At 51.3% G+C, this 14969-nt stretch overlaps 2 protein-coding genes across 2 annotated transcripts; one reads left to right on the top strand and one right to left on the bottom strand.

The window, feature by feature from the left end:
* The first annotated feature begins 5117 nt into the window (after positions 1–5117).
* Positions 5118–10180, top strand: LOC123061701 (uncharacterized). Its single transcript, XM_044484910.1, has 2 exons — positions 5118–6248; positions 9829–10180. Exon 1 carries the CDS (start codon positions 5276–5278, stop codon positions 6218–6220), a length of 945 nt encoding a protein of 314 aa, XP_044340845.1. The 5' UTR covers positions 5118–5275; the 3' UTR covers positions 6221–6248; positions 9829–10180.
* A 159-nt stretch (positions 10181–10339) lies between these two features.
* LOC123061700 (ARF guanine-nucleotide exchange factor GNL2-like) lies at positions 10340–14750 on the bottom strand. The gene is made up of 2 exons (XM_044484909.1): positions 13675–14750; positions 10340–13607 (listed from the first exon to the last, which is right to left on the bottom strand). The coding sequence occupies exons 1-2, from the start codon at positions 14748–14750 to the stop codon at positions 10523–10525; spliced, it is 4161 nt and encodes a 1386-aa protein (XP_044340844.1). The 3' UTR covers positions 10340–10522.
* Between the last annotated feature and the right edge of the window lie 219 nt (positions 14751–14969).

The raw sequence follows: 14969 nt of genomic DNA, 5'->3' as shown, positions 1-14969 counted from the left end.
AATAACATAATAGGTAGGTATGGTGGATGTTTTGAGGAAGATATAAGGATGTTTATGTGTGAAAGAGCGTATCATATCACGGGGTTTGGATGCACCGGCGAAGTTTATACCAACTCCCAATGTGAGAAAGGCAAATGCACGGTACCGAAGAGGCTAGCAATGATGGAAGGGTAAGAGTGCGTATAATCCATGGACTCAACATTAGTCATAAAGAACTCACATACTTATTGCAAAAATCTACAAGTCATTAAAACCAAGTATTACGCGCATGCTCCTAGGGGGATAGATTGGTAGGAAAAAACCATCGCTCGTCCCCGACCGCCACTCATAAGAAAGACAATCAAATAACACCTCATGTTTCAAATTTGTTACACAACGTTTACCATACATGCATGCTACGGGACTTGCAAACTTCAACACAAGTATTTCTCAAATTCACAACTACTCAACTAGCACAACTTTGATATCACTATCTCCATATCTCAAAACAATCATCAAGTATCAAACTTCTCTTAATATTCAATGCACTCTATATGAAAGTTTTTATTATATCCATCTTGGATGCCCATCATATTAGCACTAGTTTCATAACCAAAGCAAACTACCATGCTGTTCTAAAGGACTCTCAAAATAATATAAGTGAAGCATGAGAGATCAATTATTTCTATAAAATAAAACCACCACCATGCTCTAAAAGGATATAAGTGAAACACTAGAGTAACGACAAACTACTCCGAAAGATATAAGTGAAGATCAATGAGTAGTTGAATAATTATGCAACTATGTGAAGACTCTCTAACATTTAAGAATTTCACATCTTGGTATTTTATTCAAACAGCAAGCAAAACTAAATAAAATAAAATGACGCTCCAAGCAAAACACATATCATGTGATGAATAAAAATATAGCTCCAAGTAAAGTTACCGATGAACGAAGACAAAAGAGGGGATGCCTTCCAGGGTCTCTTGGTTATCCTTGAATATTACCTTGGGGTGCCTTGGGCATCCCCAAGCTTAGGCTCTTTCCATTCTTTATTCCGTAGTCCATCGAATCTTTATCCAAAACTTGAAAACTTCACAACACAAAACTTAACAGAAAACTCATAAGCTCCGTTAGTATAAGAAAATAAATCACCACTTAGGTACTGTTGTGAACTCATTCTAAATTCATATTGGTGTAATATCTACTGTATTCCAACTTATTTATGGTTCATACCCTCCGATAGTAGTCATAGGTTCATCAAAATAAGCAAATAACACGTCGAAAACAGAATTTGTCAAAAACAGAACAATTTTTAGTAATCTGGATCAAACGTATACTTATGGAACTCATAAAATTCTCAAATAAATTGCTGGACGTGACCAACTCCAATGCAGGACCACGAACGGACGTTCGTTTCGTCTGGATTTCATCCGTTTGGGTCGGAAAAATGAACACCCATGTCCAATTTGGGTCACCCGCCGGCCTATGCACCCAATGCGCGGCCGCAACCCAAACATTGTCCGTGTTGGACAAAAAAACTACCAAAATAGGCATTGCAAGTTTAAAAAAACATAAAAGGCATTGAAAAATAGCTAAAAACATCAAATTAATTAAACAGTCCACGTCTTCGTCACGGCCCGCACAGAGTACTTAAGTTTAAATAAAAAAAATAAAAGGGTAGATCTGCCGCTCGTCCGCGCCGCCGATGCCATCGCCGTCTTCAGGCGCCACCGTCCTCGCCATCGTCATCCTTGGTCAGGTCGATGTAGGTAGGCGGCGTCCAGAGCTGGGACGGCGGCCCCAAAAATGTCATGGCATCCCCCAAAATGGCCCGGTGTCCTCTATAGGTTGAGCATGGTGGATGCGGCGGTGGTGGTGACCACGGCGCCCGCGCCACCCGCGGTGCTGGTGACAGCGACAACAGCAGGATGCATGGCACAGTGGTTGTCCACGACCATGACAACTCGTACATCCCACCATTCCACACCGGGGTGGGAGGACGGTCCTCCATGGCCTCCTCCTTCACCTCCTTGACGTCCTGTTCCGGCACGTAGACGTCCCCAGCGGCCGTGAGTGCCAGCATCTCCTCCATACCCATCCACTGCGCCTCCTGGCTCCGCTTGTACTCCCTCACGGAGTCCTCCATGACGGCCCGCACCAGCAGCTCCGCCTCCTCGGCCATCATGGTGGAAACTGGCGGTGGCAGTGGTGATGGGGAGGGAGAGGGCGTCAGCGTGATGCCGCGCACATGAGTCCAGTCGCGCACTCTGGGTGGGCTCGGCACACGCACACGCGGCTCGCGGGGCGGGCTGGGCAACAGACCACGACAACGGGGTGCAGGTCTGCCAGTACCATCGGCATACCTCCACCTTAACGTACGACCGGAAGCGGGGCGGAGCTGCAGGTGGGAGATGGAGAATGCCGTCAGTGAGGTGGAGTAGGTGGCCGCGCTTCCTGGTGAGGTGGATGACGAGCCTGCCTCATGGTCTTGCTTGGCCTTCTTGCCCGGCACCCACTTCCAAAAGCCCATCGTGATGGCCGGCGGTGGCCGAGGTGGGAAGCGCGGCTAGGGTTTGGTGTCAGGCACCGACGGAGCAATGGTGTGGGGAAGCTGTCGGAAGTGGAAGTGGATTGCCCAGTCCACGGCTTCGCCATAAAAAAGGACACGGCCGGGGGCGGTTGGGTGGCTGACCGGCAGGCCCGTCCATGCACGTGGATTAAATGGGGGATGGTGGGAGGTAGTTGGGCGGCCGATACACGGACCCGAGGCATACGGCGAGAGGACACATGCGCGTCCGTTGGGTGTCCGTTTGACCGCAAAGCCAGATCAAACTTGCGCCAAAGATGGACCGAGACGGACCAGAAACGAACATTATTTGCGAATGCGGTTGCGTGTTGGGCCATTCCGTCTATCCGTTTAGGACCAAAACGGACACACTCGGACCTGATGGGGGCCGTGCGTTGGAGTTGGCCTTGGACTGTCTACCCTATCAACAACCTCTTCTAGCAGATAGCTTAGGCTAAAAACTTGGGACATGGAGTCCTCAAAGCGGTGGGTTGTGGTGCAAGCACTGGGGGGCGAGAGAAACGATTCTGCCTCACGGTGCACGGTGCTCTACGACACTAGTTAAACGACGGACCAAAACATGGCTAGGAAAGGCTGCATGCTACCCTCCAGAACAGAAAAAGTGTGAGTTGACCTTGCTATATCCGTGCATTCACGCTTTGGCTCTACAGGGTATAGCCTAGGGTGCGGCCAGCGGGGGACCATCCGGACAGACAGCTTCGTCATGTGACTGCCCCAAGGAAGTATAAATGACGTGTTAGTAAATATAGTAAGTTGACCCATCACTTTCATAAAACTGGCAAACACAGGTGCATGCATGGTGTCGGACTTATTTTATATCCATTGGAAGCTAGCAAACGTACACACACATACATTTGTGGTTGGCCGCACGAAGTGTGCTGCTGGTCGCACCGACGGAGGCTAGCATGCAACGAGTGTACACGCATGGACTGGGGGACCTTGGGATGCTATCATGTCCGTCTGCCTGTGTGCAGACAAAAACGTCGCCGTGCTTGCGGCTTTTTTACTGTGTCCGCATGCATGCAGAATAGAATGTTTTACCAGGGCATGCTTTTAAAATCTGCTATGAATTACTATCAGTCAATGCTTGTTGGTACGTTCAAATGTAAGTTTGGAGCAAAATAAAAGACTCTTTGCTGACACAAGTTTTAATAAAGCAGTAGACAAACGTGTTCTTAAGTCTAGTAGAAGACCTAAAAGAAGTATCAGACATAACCTGTGCTATTGGTAACGACGGAATTATGTGTGATGTTGGCCTATATCATAAAATTGTGATGATAGTAACAAAAAAAGTGTCTAGTTTTCAAACCTTACACCTTGTGTACCAAACAGGAATGAGTGTGTAAATTCTGTAAATATTGTTGATAGCAAACCCTTATTCGTAAATGTTTTAAAACATGCTATGCTCATCCATACGGCAACCTTTTAAAACTCGTGCTTCACTACCATGGTACACATGCCAAGTTTTCTTTCTTCTTCCTGACACAGAAACCTTGCATAGTACTCACCTTGCTACACAAATCGGCCGGTGCATTGGGCTTCTCAACTATTCGTTTTACTCTTAACGGCCATAATGTTGACGTTCCCATGCTATGTGCCCATTTGGACGGGTTCCAAGCAGCCCAACAATAATAAAATGAGTGAGGGTGTCGGACAGGGGGTGCAAAACTAATTAAAAAAGGAAGGCGAAAAAAATAATGAACCTTTCACAAGCTGAGCACCATGCGCATATAGGAACCTTTCATGGGCTTGGAACTGTTTCACGTGGGCCGATGACTGGCATGTCGCAGGGTTGGCAGGCTATGGGCTGGGCCTAGTGCATAGGCACATGCGCTCGTGGTCCAAAACCATCTATAAGAGGAAATAAGATTCAGCCAACTGAAATGTGAGAAATTCAAAGATGGCAAAGTTTTGGACCAGATCCCAAGCTCAACATGTGGCTATGATTGCTACCTCCACAAGATTGTTGCATAGGTTTGCTTTTCCCTATATATATATATATATATATATATATATATATATATATATATATATATATATATATATATCAATTTTTACCTCTCAACCATTTCGAGACTCCTCGTCATGTCCATGATCTAATCTGGGACTCCGAACAACATATAGGAGGCTGCGGCGGCGACGAGAGGAGTCAGGCATGCTGCTCGAGATTTGTCCTGCAAGAGTCACAATCGAGTGCATTGAGTTGACGGCGAGCCACAACTGACGACGATGGCGACCAATTGCTACGAGCGGACAACTCCTACTGCAATGAGTGAGAGCGGTGGCCGATGGGGGCGTACTAAGATCTGCAGCGGTGGCGGTGGGCGATGGGGGCGAACTACGAGCTGCAGCGGTGGCGGTGGCCGATGGGGCTGCCCGTGACTTCATTGACCCAAAATGCACATATGTGAGAGATGAAAGATTGACGGGACGAGAATTAAACGAGTAGGATGAAAGAGATTCTATAGTCAGAGGCGGAAATTTGGATCGGTCGACCGAAAGATAGCAGCGCCCTTTCCAAAAAGATTTCTTTCCTCGCGATCTTGCCCGCACAATCTCCAATCTGACGGGCACAAGATTTTCCGTCGAAGTACTAGTGGGCGATACACGCGTAAAAATCGTACTACTCCCAACCTCGCCGGACTCGCAATCGTTCCGGCTAATCCACATCGCCGAACAGCTCCAGCCCAAACCCTAGCCCAGCACATGGACCACGACGCCGCCGCTGCTTCCCCGTCTGCATCGCCCTCCTCCTCCGGTGCCTCCCCCTCGCCGCGCTCCAAGCGTCGCCGCACCGACCGCTATGCGCTCGGCTTCGAGTTCGCTCCACGCTCTGCGCCCTCAGCTCCGGCCCCGCGCACGACGCCTGAGTGGACGGAGGAGTCCACCTTCGCGCTCCTCGACGCCTGGGGCGAACGCTTCGCCTGCGACGGCCGCCGCAGCCTCAGCGCCGACGAGTGGCTCGAGGTTTCCCGCATCGTAGCCGCCGCCGCCTCCCGCCCCGCGGGATACTTCTCCGAGTCGCAGTGCCGCAACCGCATCGACACCCTCAGGAAGATGTTTCGGAAGGAGAAGGAGAGGTCCCGCCTGGCTGCCCACCGCTCCAGCAACCCCGCGCCCTCCAAATGGGTATACTTCGACAAGATGCTGTCCCTCATGTGCCCACCGACGCCGACCCCGCCGCCACTACTGCCGCCACTAACTCCTCTCGTGACGCGGCGCCGTGACACGCATCCAGTGCCACGCCGTTCATGGGGGGTGGACGTTGGGGAGCTTGTGCTCGCTGGATGTAGCAAAGTGGTACCAGGGAATTCAGTGCCAGATGTGCAATTGAGGGAAAAACAGACATACGAGCCTGTCGCAGTACAGGGGGAGGAATATGCGATTCTCACAGAGGCAATTCATAGGCTTAGGGAGGTTTATGAGAGGGTGGAGAGTAGCAGGAGGCAGCACATGGCGGAGTTGAAACGTATGCGGAAGGATATGCAAAGGGATCTTGAGGTGAGGCGGAGAGAGATTTTGGAGAAGGCACAAATGGAGATAGCGAGTCTTGAGGAGGAGGATGCAAAGGATGGTGCTGTTAACAATAGATTAGAGGATTACAATGGTGTTGAGGAGCAGAACAATGGCGCTTTGGATGCTTCTCCTTAGCCCAGCACGTACAAGTTCAGCAAATGAGGTTGGTTCATTTCATCCAAGATGACAAATTGTGGGCCAAATCATGTTCCATAGCATTGTATTTAGATTATGTTGCATTCCTCATGCTTTATGGCTTATCATGGTGGGCGCCTATCTTTAATTTCATATAGAGAACTCAACACATCATTCAAGAAAGTAAAATAGATGTGACCAGCTGTACTTGGTAGGTCTATTAGTTATACACCCATGCCAGCATTCTGAGCGGCTGAGCCTTGATATGACACCTTTGATTATTTTGTAGGGTCTTGCGTTTATGATTTGTTTGAAATTTTGCTTGAGGTATAATCTGTATCCACATATATTAGAAGGAGCATGCTAGGAGAATTATAATGTGGTTGATGTTAGGTCCGTGCAAGGAAAATGAAATCCTTGAGAAGGCACATCTAATTGCCTTAGTGTATTGATGATTTAGATGACACCAACAGCAGCCAATGACTATGGTAATTATAATGAAATATGTCTAAGTACCAAACCTTGCCTTAAAATTGCCTACATTGTTATAGGAGAATGAGATCAGCGATGATACCCCGCACGTTGCTGCAGGAATTGGATGCACTTATTTCTATAAGATTTGGCAGTATGAAACTTTAGTATTTGTATTAGCAATATGAGAATAGAAACTAAAGTACATACACTTTATTATTATATTTGTAGAATATTTATTGAATATGAGTAGCATGCATGGTGCATGTTAATGTGAGTTCTTTCATGCATAATGACATGGTGAGTTGGCATAGTTGCATGTTGAGAGAATTAAATCTAGTGGACATGCATGGTGGCATGGTGAGTTGGCATAGTTGCATGTTAAGATAATTGAGTTAGTGGTGATGCACTATTTGATGGACCTACATGATGATGTGGCTAGGTTGCATGTCAAGATAAATAAGATAGTGGGGATGAATCCTCTTAGGTATATAGGATATGCTAGGTTAGATCTGTGTTGCTACCATCGGGTTATTCAAAAATTTATTTGAGATTTTTTTCGAGCGACCGGCAAGAGCTCTGCCTACATTTCTATAGGAGAATGAGACTAGCTATGAGTTGTTGGAGATATATGCTAGGTTAGATCTGTGTTGGTACCATAGAATAATTCAAAATTTTATTTGAGATATTTTTCAAGCAACCGGCAAGAGCTCTGCCTTTTCATTAAGAAGAAGAGAATTGAGCAGTTAATAAGGAAATCTGGCTGAAAATCGATACATTTGCGACACACGCACACACCAGCTCTGAGGCTCTGCGCCAGACGAGCCAGCGCCTCTGCCACCCAAGTGATCAGAGACGACACCCTACAACGCAACGGCAGATTCCGGAGCCACCACTCTGGCATCCACATCAGCCTCAAGGCCACACGCTAGTAACCAGAGAAGACACCCTAAAACACCACCGTAACCATATCTGGAGCCGCTGCTCCAACTTACGACCCTAAGCAACACACACACGTCGGTCCTGAGGCCGGGCACCTGGCCGGCCCACGACACTGCCACACAAGCGACCAAAGCCGGCTTCGCATGAAGATGAAAATCTGGAGCCACCACTCTGACTTCCACATCGGCCATGAGGCGGCGCACCAAGCCAGCAGACAGCTCTGCCACCTAAGGGACCAGCGTCGGCATCCTTAACTAGATGACAAAATCCGGAGCCATCGCTCCAACTTCCACACCGGCTCCAAGGCCGCACAACAACCGAGCCGATGGCTTAGTTACCCATGCGACTGAATGCTGTTAGCACAACTCAGCGCGGCAAAAGCTCATCTGGCTAGGTCATGGCGTCCCGAGACGGTGCCTCCAAGGAGGAAGCGATGAGGACGCGACGGTCGCCCGCTCCAGCAAAAACCTGGAACTCGAGCTTTCGCTCGGAGAAACTAAACCCTTGATGGCGGGAGATGAGCCAGAGCACCCACAATGGACCTCCAAGGAGGGGAACAACGCCCATGGGCGCCGTCATCGTCGATGGCAAGCAAGGTGGAGTTGTGTTTTGACCCAAGGCTCCGGCACCCCCACACCACCACCATCAATGACGCACGCCGCTGCCGCTGCTGCCGCCAACCATGCCAACAATGCCATGGCCCACACGCCGCTGCCCAACCGCAAGGTGACCCCAACAAGCCAGAGCCCACCGACTACCATGCACCACCACCAGGACTTCATTTGAGATATAGGGAAAGATATCCTACTATTGGAATTTCTAGGTCATATGTTGACTTGTGTTTGCGGCTTTCGACTATGAAAGATTTGATATGCATATGTTGTCGGTGTTCTTTTGCACACTCTGAATCATATCTTATGACCTCTATCTATGCCTAGATGGAACTCGTTGAGCTTGATTTACGGCTCTAATGTTAGCCAAATATGCACTTCCCCTTTACAAATTATTAAAAACCGTATTTGTGAAAAAAATGAAGTTCGAAAAAAGATCACAATATATGTTATTGTATCTTCAAGCAGCAGCATGGAGGCTGTCATTTGTTTATACTTCATTACGATACATGCTCAAGATAGTATCTTCTTGGGAAGTGTGTCACCTCAGTTTTTGTCAAATGATGCTTCAGAAAATTAATGACGGAAAGACGGATAAGTCCTCTTTGCAAGCTGGTTATTTGTTTCCATGCTTTAAATGAAAAGACTGAGTGTGTTTGTTTACAAGTTACCACAAAATTAGAAATTTTCGAAGCAGTACTATGCGTATCCGAAATTTGAGCTATACTCTGTTATCTAGTGATTTCACAGCAAACACATGGATATTTATTTAGTTTCACTCTTCAATACAGTTTTTTTTTGTTGGAGTGCTACCTCAGTATGCACTAGTTGAAATACTGTGTCTCCTGTTCCTTTATGTTTGATACTTGGTTTACCTCTATCTTTGGTTGGTGCTAATAAATCCTTGGTGATGTGGGAGTCACTTGGAAACTACTCCCTCCGTTCCTAAATATATGTCTTTTTAGAGATTCCAATATAGACTACATACGGACCAAAATGAGTGAATCTATACTCTAAATTATGTCTATATACATCCGTATGTAGTCCGTATTGCAATCTCTAAAAAGACTTATACGTATTTAGGAACGGAGGGCGTAGAATAGAAGTTCCAACTTTGCATGGAGCCTTGGAGCTTGTTGCTTGGTGTGGTTATGATTGACATGTTTGAATGCATCCCTGTGAGTACCTTTTAGTTGGTGTCATGAACTACAACTACCTATTGTTACCACACCCTTTTGTAATATATGTACAAGTAGTCGATTATAATTCCTAAATATTGGCGAGTACCACTAATACAACCACTTGGAGTACCATTACATAACTCCAGGATGTTGGATGTTGACCAAATAGTTCATGGAAGTTCCTGTTGCAGTGAAAATCCCACATCATTGTTCATAATATTTTCAATAATATGTCATGTCCACATTTTTGTTTTTAACAAGGTGAAAGGTCCTTATCTTTTTGCACACGTGGTTTAATCACATTGTTTTATCCAGATAGAATGTTGGTTTCTGTCCTGTACTAGAATTTAAACAGTCCAGAACTTGAACATGGAAGATGACTTGTTTAATCTCCGTGATGCAGGAACAAAGCTGGGATATCATGTCAATAGTTGGATCCACAAGGTGTTTCAGACACAAAATGGGGATATCATGTCAATAGTTGGATCCGGTAGCCTTAATTACGATTGGTATTGTTAGATATTAGGACTGTCAGATATCCGAGTTTAACTCAATCTGTCGACGCCCCGTGCAGTTTGTTGTATAATTATCTTTTGTATCACTCGTGTGAAGCTGAACAAAATATCAGTGATTACTTAATTGTTGTATTTTCCCCAGTTAGGGATGACCACGTGGATGAAAATTAATATGGATCAATAACATGTGATTTGATCAATATAAGCCTGGCTAATTTGTAGTGCTAGTTTGCAGCTGTACTTGCCCAGATTTGAGTCATTCGTTGTTTTTTCAAGTCTTTGATTCCTTGTTGTCTCGCTTATTATTTTCTCTGGTTTAAAGTTGGTGCAAATTGCACATATTCTTTGTAAAGCTTGTGGAGTTGAGTAATTAACCGCCTTACCAGTTACCAAGTAATTATCCCTGAACGATCATTGTTCAAGCTTGTGGCATGGTAAGTTGGCACCAAAAAAATGGGCAGATGCAGATAAGCCAGCCGTCAAACTGGAAACTATACACGACAAGCTAAACAGGTAATTCAGACCTACAAAGTATATGAATCTAATTTTTCCTGTTCTCCAAACATTATTCTGTGAGGTTAACTACTCGGGGAACAGCTCTTCCTTGACGGCAGGTGCAATCCACTGGATCTGGATGTGGGTGATCTCCCAGAGCTCGTCTCCGTCTCTCTGCACCAGCACCTCCTTGTTCTTCATCTCGACGATCATCCTCTTGAGCATCCGAGGCACCAGCTCCTGCATCACGCCGGCGCCGCCGCCGGCCGCCAGGTCGGACTTGATGCACGTGTCCAGCCGACGCAGCACGCCGAGCCAGAAGGTCCGGAAGCCCGGCCCCTGCGCCAGCGTCCCCAGGAAGAGCACGAAGACGTCGGCCAGCAGCTCTGTCGCCGCGGCGAGCGTGCCCTCCATGCTCCGCGTCTCGCGCTCCGCGCCCTCCCGCCGGGAGTACTCGAGCGTCTTCTCGTGCAGGTCGTCCACCATGGCGAAGATGACGAGGTTGAAGCAGGCCAGGCAGCCCGCAGGGCCGAAGTCCAGGTCCCCCGCCGCGGCCAGCGCGAAGCTCCGGCCGAGGTCCGTCACGGCCTGGTTGCGGATCTCCTCCCGCCGCACCAGGCTCGTCTTGCGCAGCGTCTCCGCCAGCTTGATGAACATGTTGGTCGCCAGGTTGCCCATGCGCGACGCGTCCTCCACCGACGACAAGCTGTTGCTGCTCCCCGGGTCAGAGTAGCCGGACTTGTGCCACTGCACGAGCCAGTTCACGGACTCGGCCATCAGCTCCAGGATCTTGGTGCTAATCTCGAGGGGGCTGATCTTGAGCGCGGCGAAACCGAAGGCCGCCTCGATGCAGGCCGCGTAGTTGAACCGCGAGATGTGCGCCCCGTCGCTCATCAGCTTGATCATCGCGGCCACAGACTGGTCGAAGGTCTCCGGGTGGCGGCCGGTGACGGACAGCAGATGCAGCAGCGTCTTCCACCCGAGCGGCGTCTGCACGCTCCCGGCGTGCTCCATGATCAGCTTCACGATGCACTCCGAGATGCCCTCGCAGCACGTGTCGAGGATCTCCTTGTCAAGCTTCCACATCAGGTTGACCGACTTGCAGATGAGCTCCTCGGCGAGGCGGTCGGGGGTGGCCTGTCCCGGGAGCAGCTTCACGGCGACCTTGAAGAGCACTACGATGGCCTTCTCCGCGAAAGGGCACGGCGAGAAGAGCGGCAGCATGGACACGGCCGTGAAGCAGTCGTGCATGTGCTGCCAGAAGGACGCGAAGCGATGAAGGTTGGCCAGGGAGACGAGCAAGATGAGATCCCAGCAGAAGCCCACGGTCTCCTCTTCCTCGATCGGGGTGCTGAATTTCTGGCCCTTGCCACCGGCCGCAAAGATAAGCGCCCGCCCAAGGTTCTGCAGCGACTCGTCAGGCAGCTTCCCGCTCTCCGTGAACATGCTGCCGATCTGGCATTGCTGGATGATCTTGAGGTTGTTCTCGAACTCGTTGCCGACGCAGAGCAGCGACTCGCCACAGCCGTCGAGAGACAGGAACTGCGAGAACCGGCCGATCATGCCGGACACATGTCGGCTTGTCCCGGCGCCACGGTGCGACGAGGGGAAAATGGCGGCTGAATCTGACTTGGGGCGAGGGCCTAAACGGCTGGACACGCTGCCGTCCTGTTCGACCACCGACTGGGGTAGCAGCCTGAGCCGCTTGAGCTTGAGCAGGCAGTCGACGATGTTCTTCCAAGCGCCTCGCACCGACTCGCCGAACCTGTTGGCGATGGTGAAGAGAGCCAGTGTTGACATCCTCGGCTTGAGCTCATTGCTGAAAGTGAAGATGGTCTCCTCCGTGGTGGCGTAGGGGTTCAGCAGCGTCGTGAACTTGCAGAGGCAGCAGAGGAGCTCGTCAAGCACGTCCTCCAGCCCGTAGCGTGCAATGCGCGCCACGGAGATCAAGCCCTCCACGCACTGGTTCAGGATCTCCTCGTCGTCCGTGTAGTCGAATATGGCGGCCAACGTCGCGACGGCCGGACCGGAGACGGCAATGAACACCTCACGGCTGAGCTTGTGCTTGAAGTCGCAAGGGGTGAAGGGCTCGATGGAGCGCGACCGCTTGACGATGTCTGCCCACCGGCTGGTGGTCATCTCGACGTTGGTGGCGCCCTGGCTGAACATGGTGATGGCGTTCACCGCAATGGAGTGGAAGAGCTCGGACAGGTACTCCCTGGGAAGGTCCTTGCCGGAGTTGATGGCGCGGTTGTTCCTGATGAAGTCATCCTCTGACATTTTCTTCTTCACCTGGGGGTTGTGCAGATCGGTGTTGAGCATGATGACGGAGTAGCAGAGGATGAAGGCGGCGTCCTTTGTCGCGAACACCTCCTGCGTTTGCTGCTCGTAGAAGCGCTCCGAGAAGTGCTCAAGAACGCGCTGTATCTTCTGCGACTCTCCGGGCAACCGGAACGACTCGAGGTAGGTGCGGAGCGCGGTGTCGAGGATGGAGCCGTTGAAGTCAAAGGTGTCGGTGAACTCCTTGAGCACTTTGAGGTTGAACTCGTCCGGGTCGCCGAGGAACTCCCCGATCTTGACCTTGTCGAGGCCCGGCGAGTAGCGCAGGAAGTAGGCCATGCTCTTGGGGTCCGGCGGGGTGGGCACCAGGTGGCACAGCTTGAGGAACTCGACGCCCTTCTTCTCGTCGCGGTTGTAGTGGTTGGCGGCGATGGCCACCTTCTTCTTCTTGAGCTTGCGCTTGCGGACGAAGTCCACCCAGGTCTCGTGGCCATGGTCGTCGCTCGAGTCCCACCGCTCCAGCCAGAACAGCCGGTACTCGGAGATCTCCACGTTGTACGCCTCCTGGTCCGGGGCCTTCTCCACCTCCACGTTGTCGGCGATGGTGGTGATCATGTTGACGAGGCCCTCGAACGCCTGGAGCTGAACGGTCGTCATCGGGTTCGACAGCGGGTACGCCGCCTTGCAGAGCAGCTTGCCGACCTCTTCGAAGACATTGCGCATCAGCGGGTCGCAGTCATAGTTGACGTACATCTCGATCACGAAGGTTGGCTGCCGGCAAAAGCTGATGAGCCCCTCGATCGCCACCTCCTGCAGCTGCATCCCGCTCGCACCGCTGCCAACTCGGAGTATCACATACATGAAGAATGCTTCCAGCTGGAGCTTGAGGAACCTGGAACAAGATGCCATTCAAAACGGGAGCAACCACAGACTCGGATGACATAGTTAAGGGTGCATACCTGCGCAAGAAGTTGTACAGGTTGAGAACCGTGCTGCAGATCATGGAGAGGACCAGAGGGCTGCACTCCGTGGCGTAGTAGATCAAGTGGTAGAAAAGATCATCCTGGATGAGGCGCAAGAGCTTGGGATGCTTGCCAATGGCCTCGCCGCCGAGCTCCACGGCCGAGTTGAGCAGCACCAGGGCGAAGAGCTGCACGTCCTCCTCGGAGGTGAACGCGCCGTGCCCCTCGGGCGTCATCACCATGTCGGGGGCATTGAGGAGCAGCGAGCAGAGGAAGTTGAAGACATCAACCATGCACCGCGGGCCGAAGCCTGCCGCGGAGGTGACGGACATGTCGTCCTCAGCGTCGTCGCGGATGTCCGGCAGGCGGGCGAAGACGGCCTGCAGGATCTCGTGCATGCAGTGCCGAGCCGTGCGCTGCAGGAGCTCGCTGCCGCGGCTGCTGGCGGCGTGCTGCACCACTTGGAAGCACGTGTTGACCGCGGTGCACACGGCGCTGTCCGAAAGGAGGGGCGCGGCGCGGGCGCGGAGGAGCGCGGCGAGCACCTGCAGCACGCGGAGGAGCACGGCCTCCTCGGCGCCGGCGTCCGCGATGCGCTCTATGCGGCAGTTGGTGACCGCGGTCAGGATGGCCTGTATCGCGTCCCGGGCGCCCGGCGAGCACTCGTCGAACACGTCGATCCGCAGGATCTTCAGCACGGACGACAGGGCGACGCCGGTGGCCGCCGGCGGGACCTCCTCGCTCTGCACGACGTCGAGGAACGGCGACAGGTACATGGACGGGTCGGAGCAGCGCCACGCGCCGTGGCGGGGCTGGAAGAGGAGGGCACGGAGGCTCTTGAGGGACTGGATGAGGCCTGCGAACACGGCCTCTTCGGCAGCGGCGACCGCCGGAGGGAGGTAAGCGTAGGGGTCCGGACGGCGGCGAATGACGGCGAGGAGCGCGGCCACCTCCGTGTTGAGCATGCAGGAGATGCCGAGGTCCTTGAGCCGGGGGTCACGGCGAGTCCCGCGTGCCACGGTGTAGGTGGGCGGGCCATCGTCGTCGTCGTCCGAGGCCGGCGTCCTTGCCATCGCGTGCCGGCGTCGAGGATTATTGGGTTCCCCGAGGTCAAGGGGAGGATTAACTTGTTCAGGGGAAGGCTCTGTCTACTTTTGAATATTGGAGGACGTACGCGAATATGGTGGATGAACGTGAGGAGCGAAAGGGAGTTGCCCCATCGCTCATGTCCATTTTTGCCAAGTGGTGAGTGATTTCCTCCTAATCTTGGACTGCTGCCCTTAATTTTCTTT

Source organism: Triticum aestivum, chromosome 3A (genome assembly GCF_018294505.1).
Source record: "Triticum aestivum cultivar Chinese Spring chromosome 3A, IWGSC CS RefSeq v2.1, whole genome shotgun sequence".
In the NCBI taxonomy this organism is placed as follows: Eukaryota; Viridiplantae; Streptophyta; class Magnoliopsida; order Poales; family Poaceae; genus Triticum; species Triticum aestivum.
This window is presented reverse-complemented; position numbering and strand designations above follow the sequence as displayed.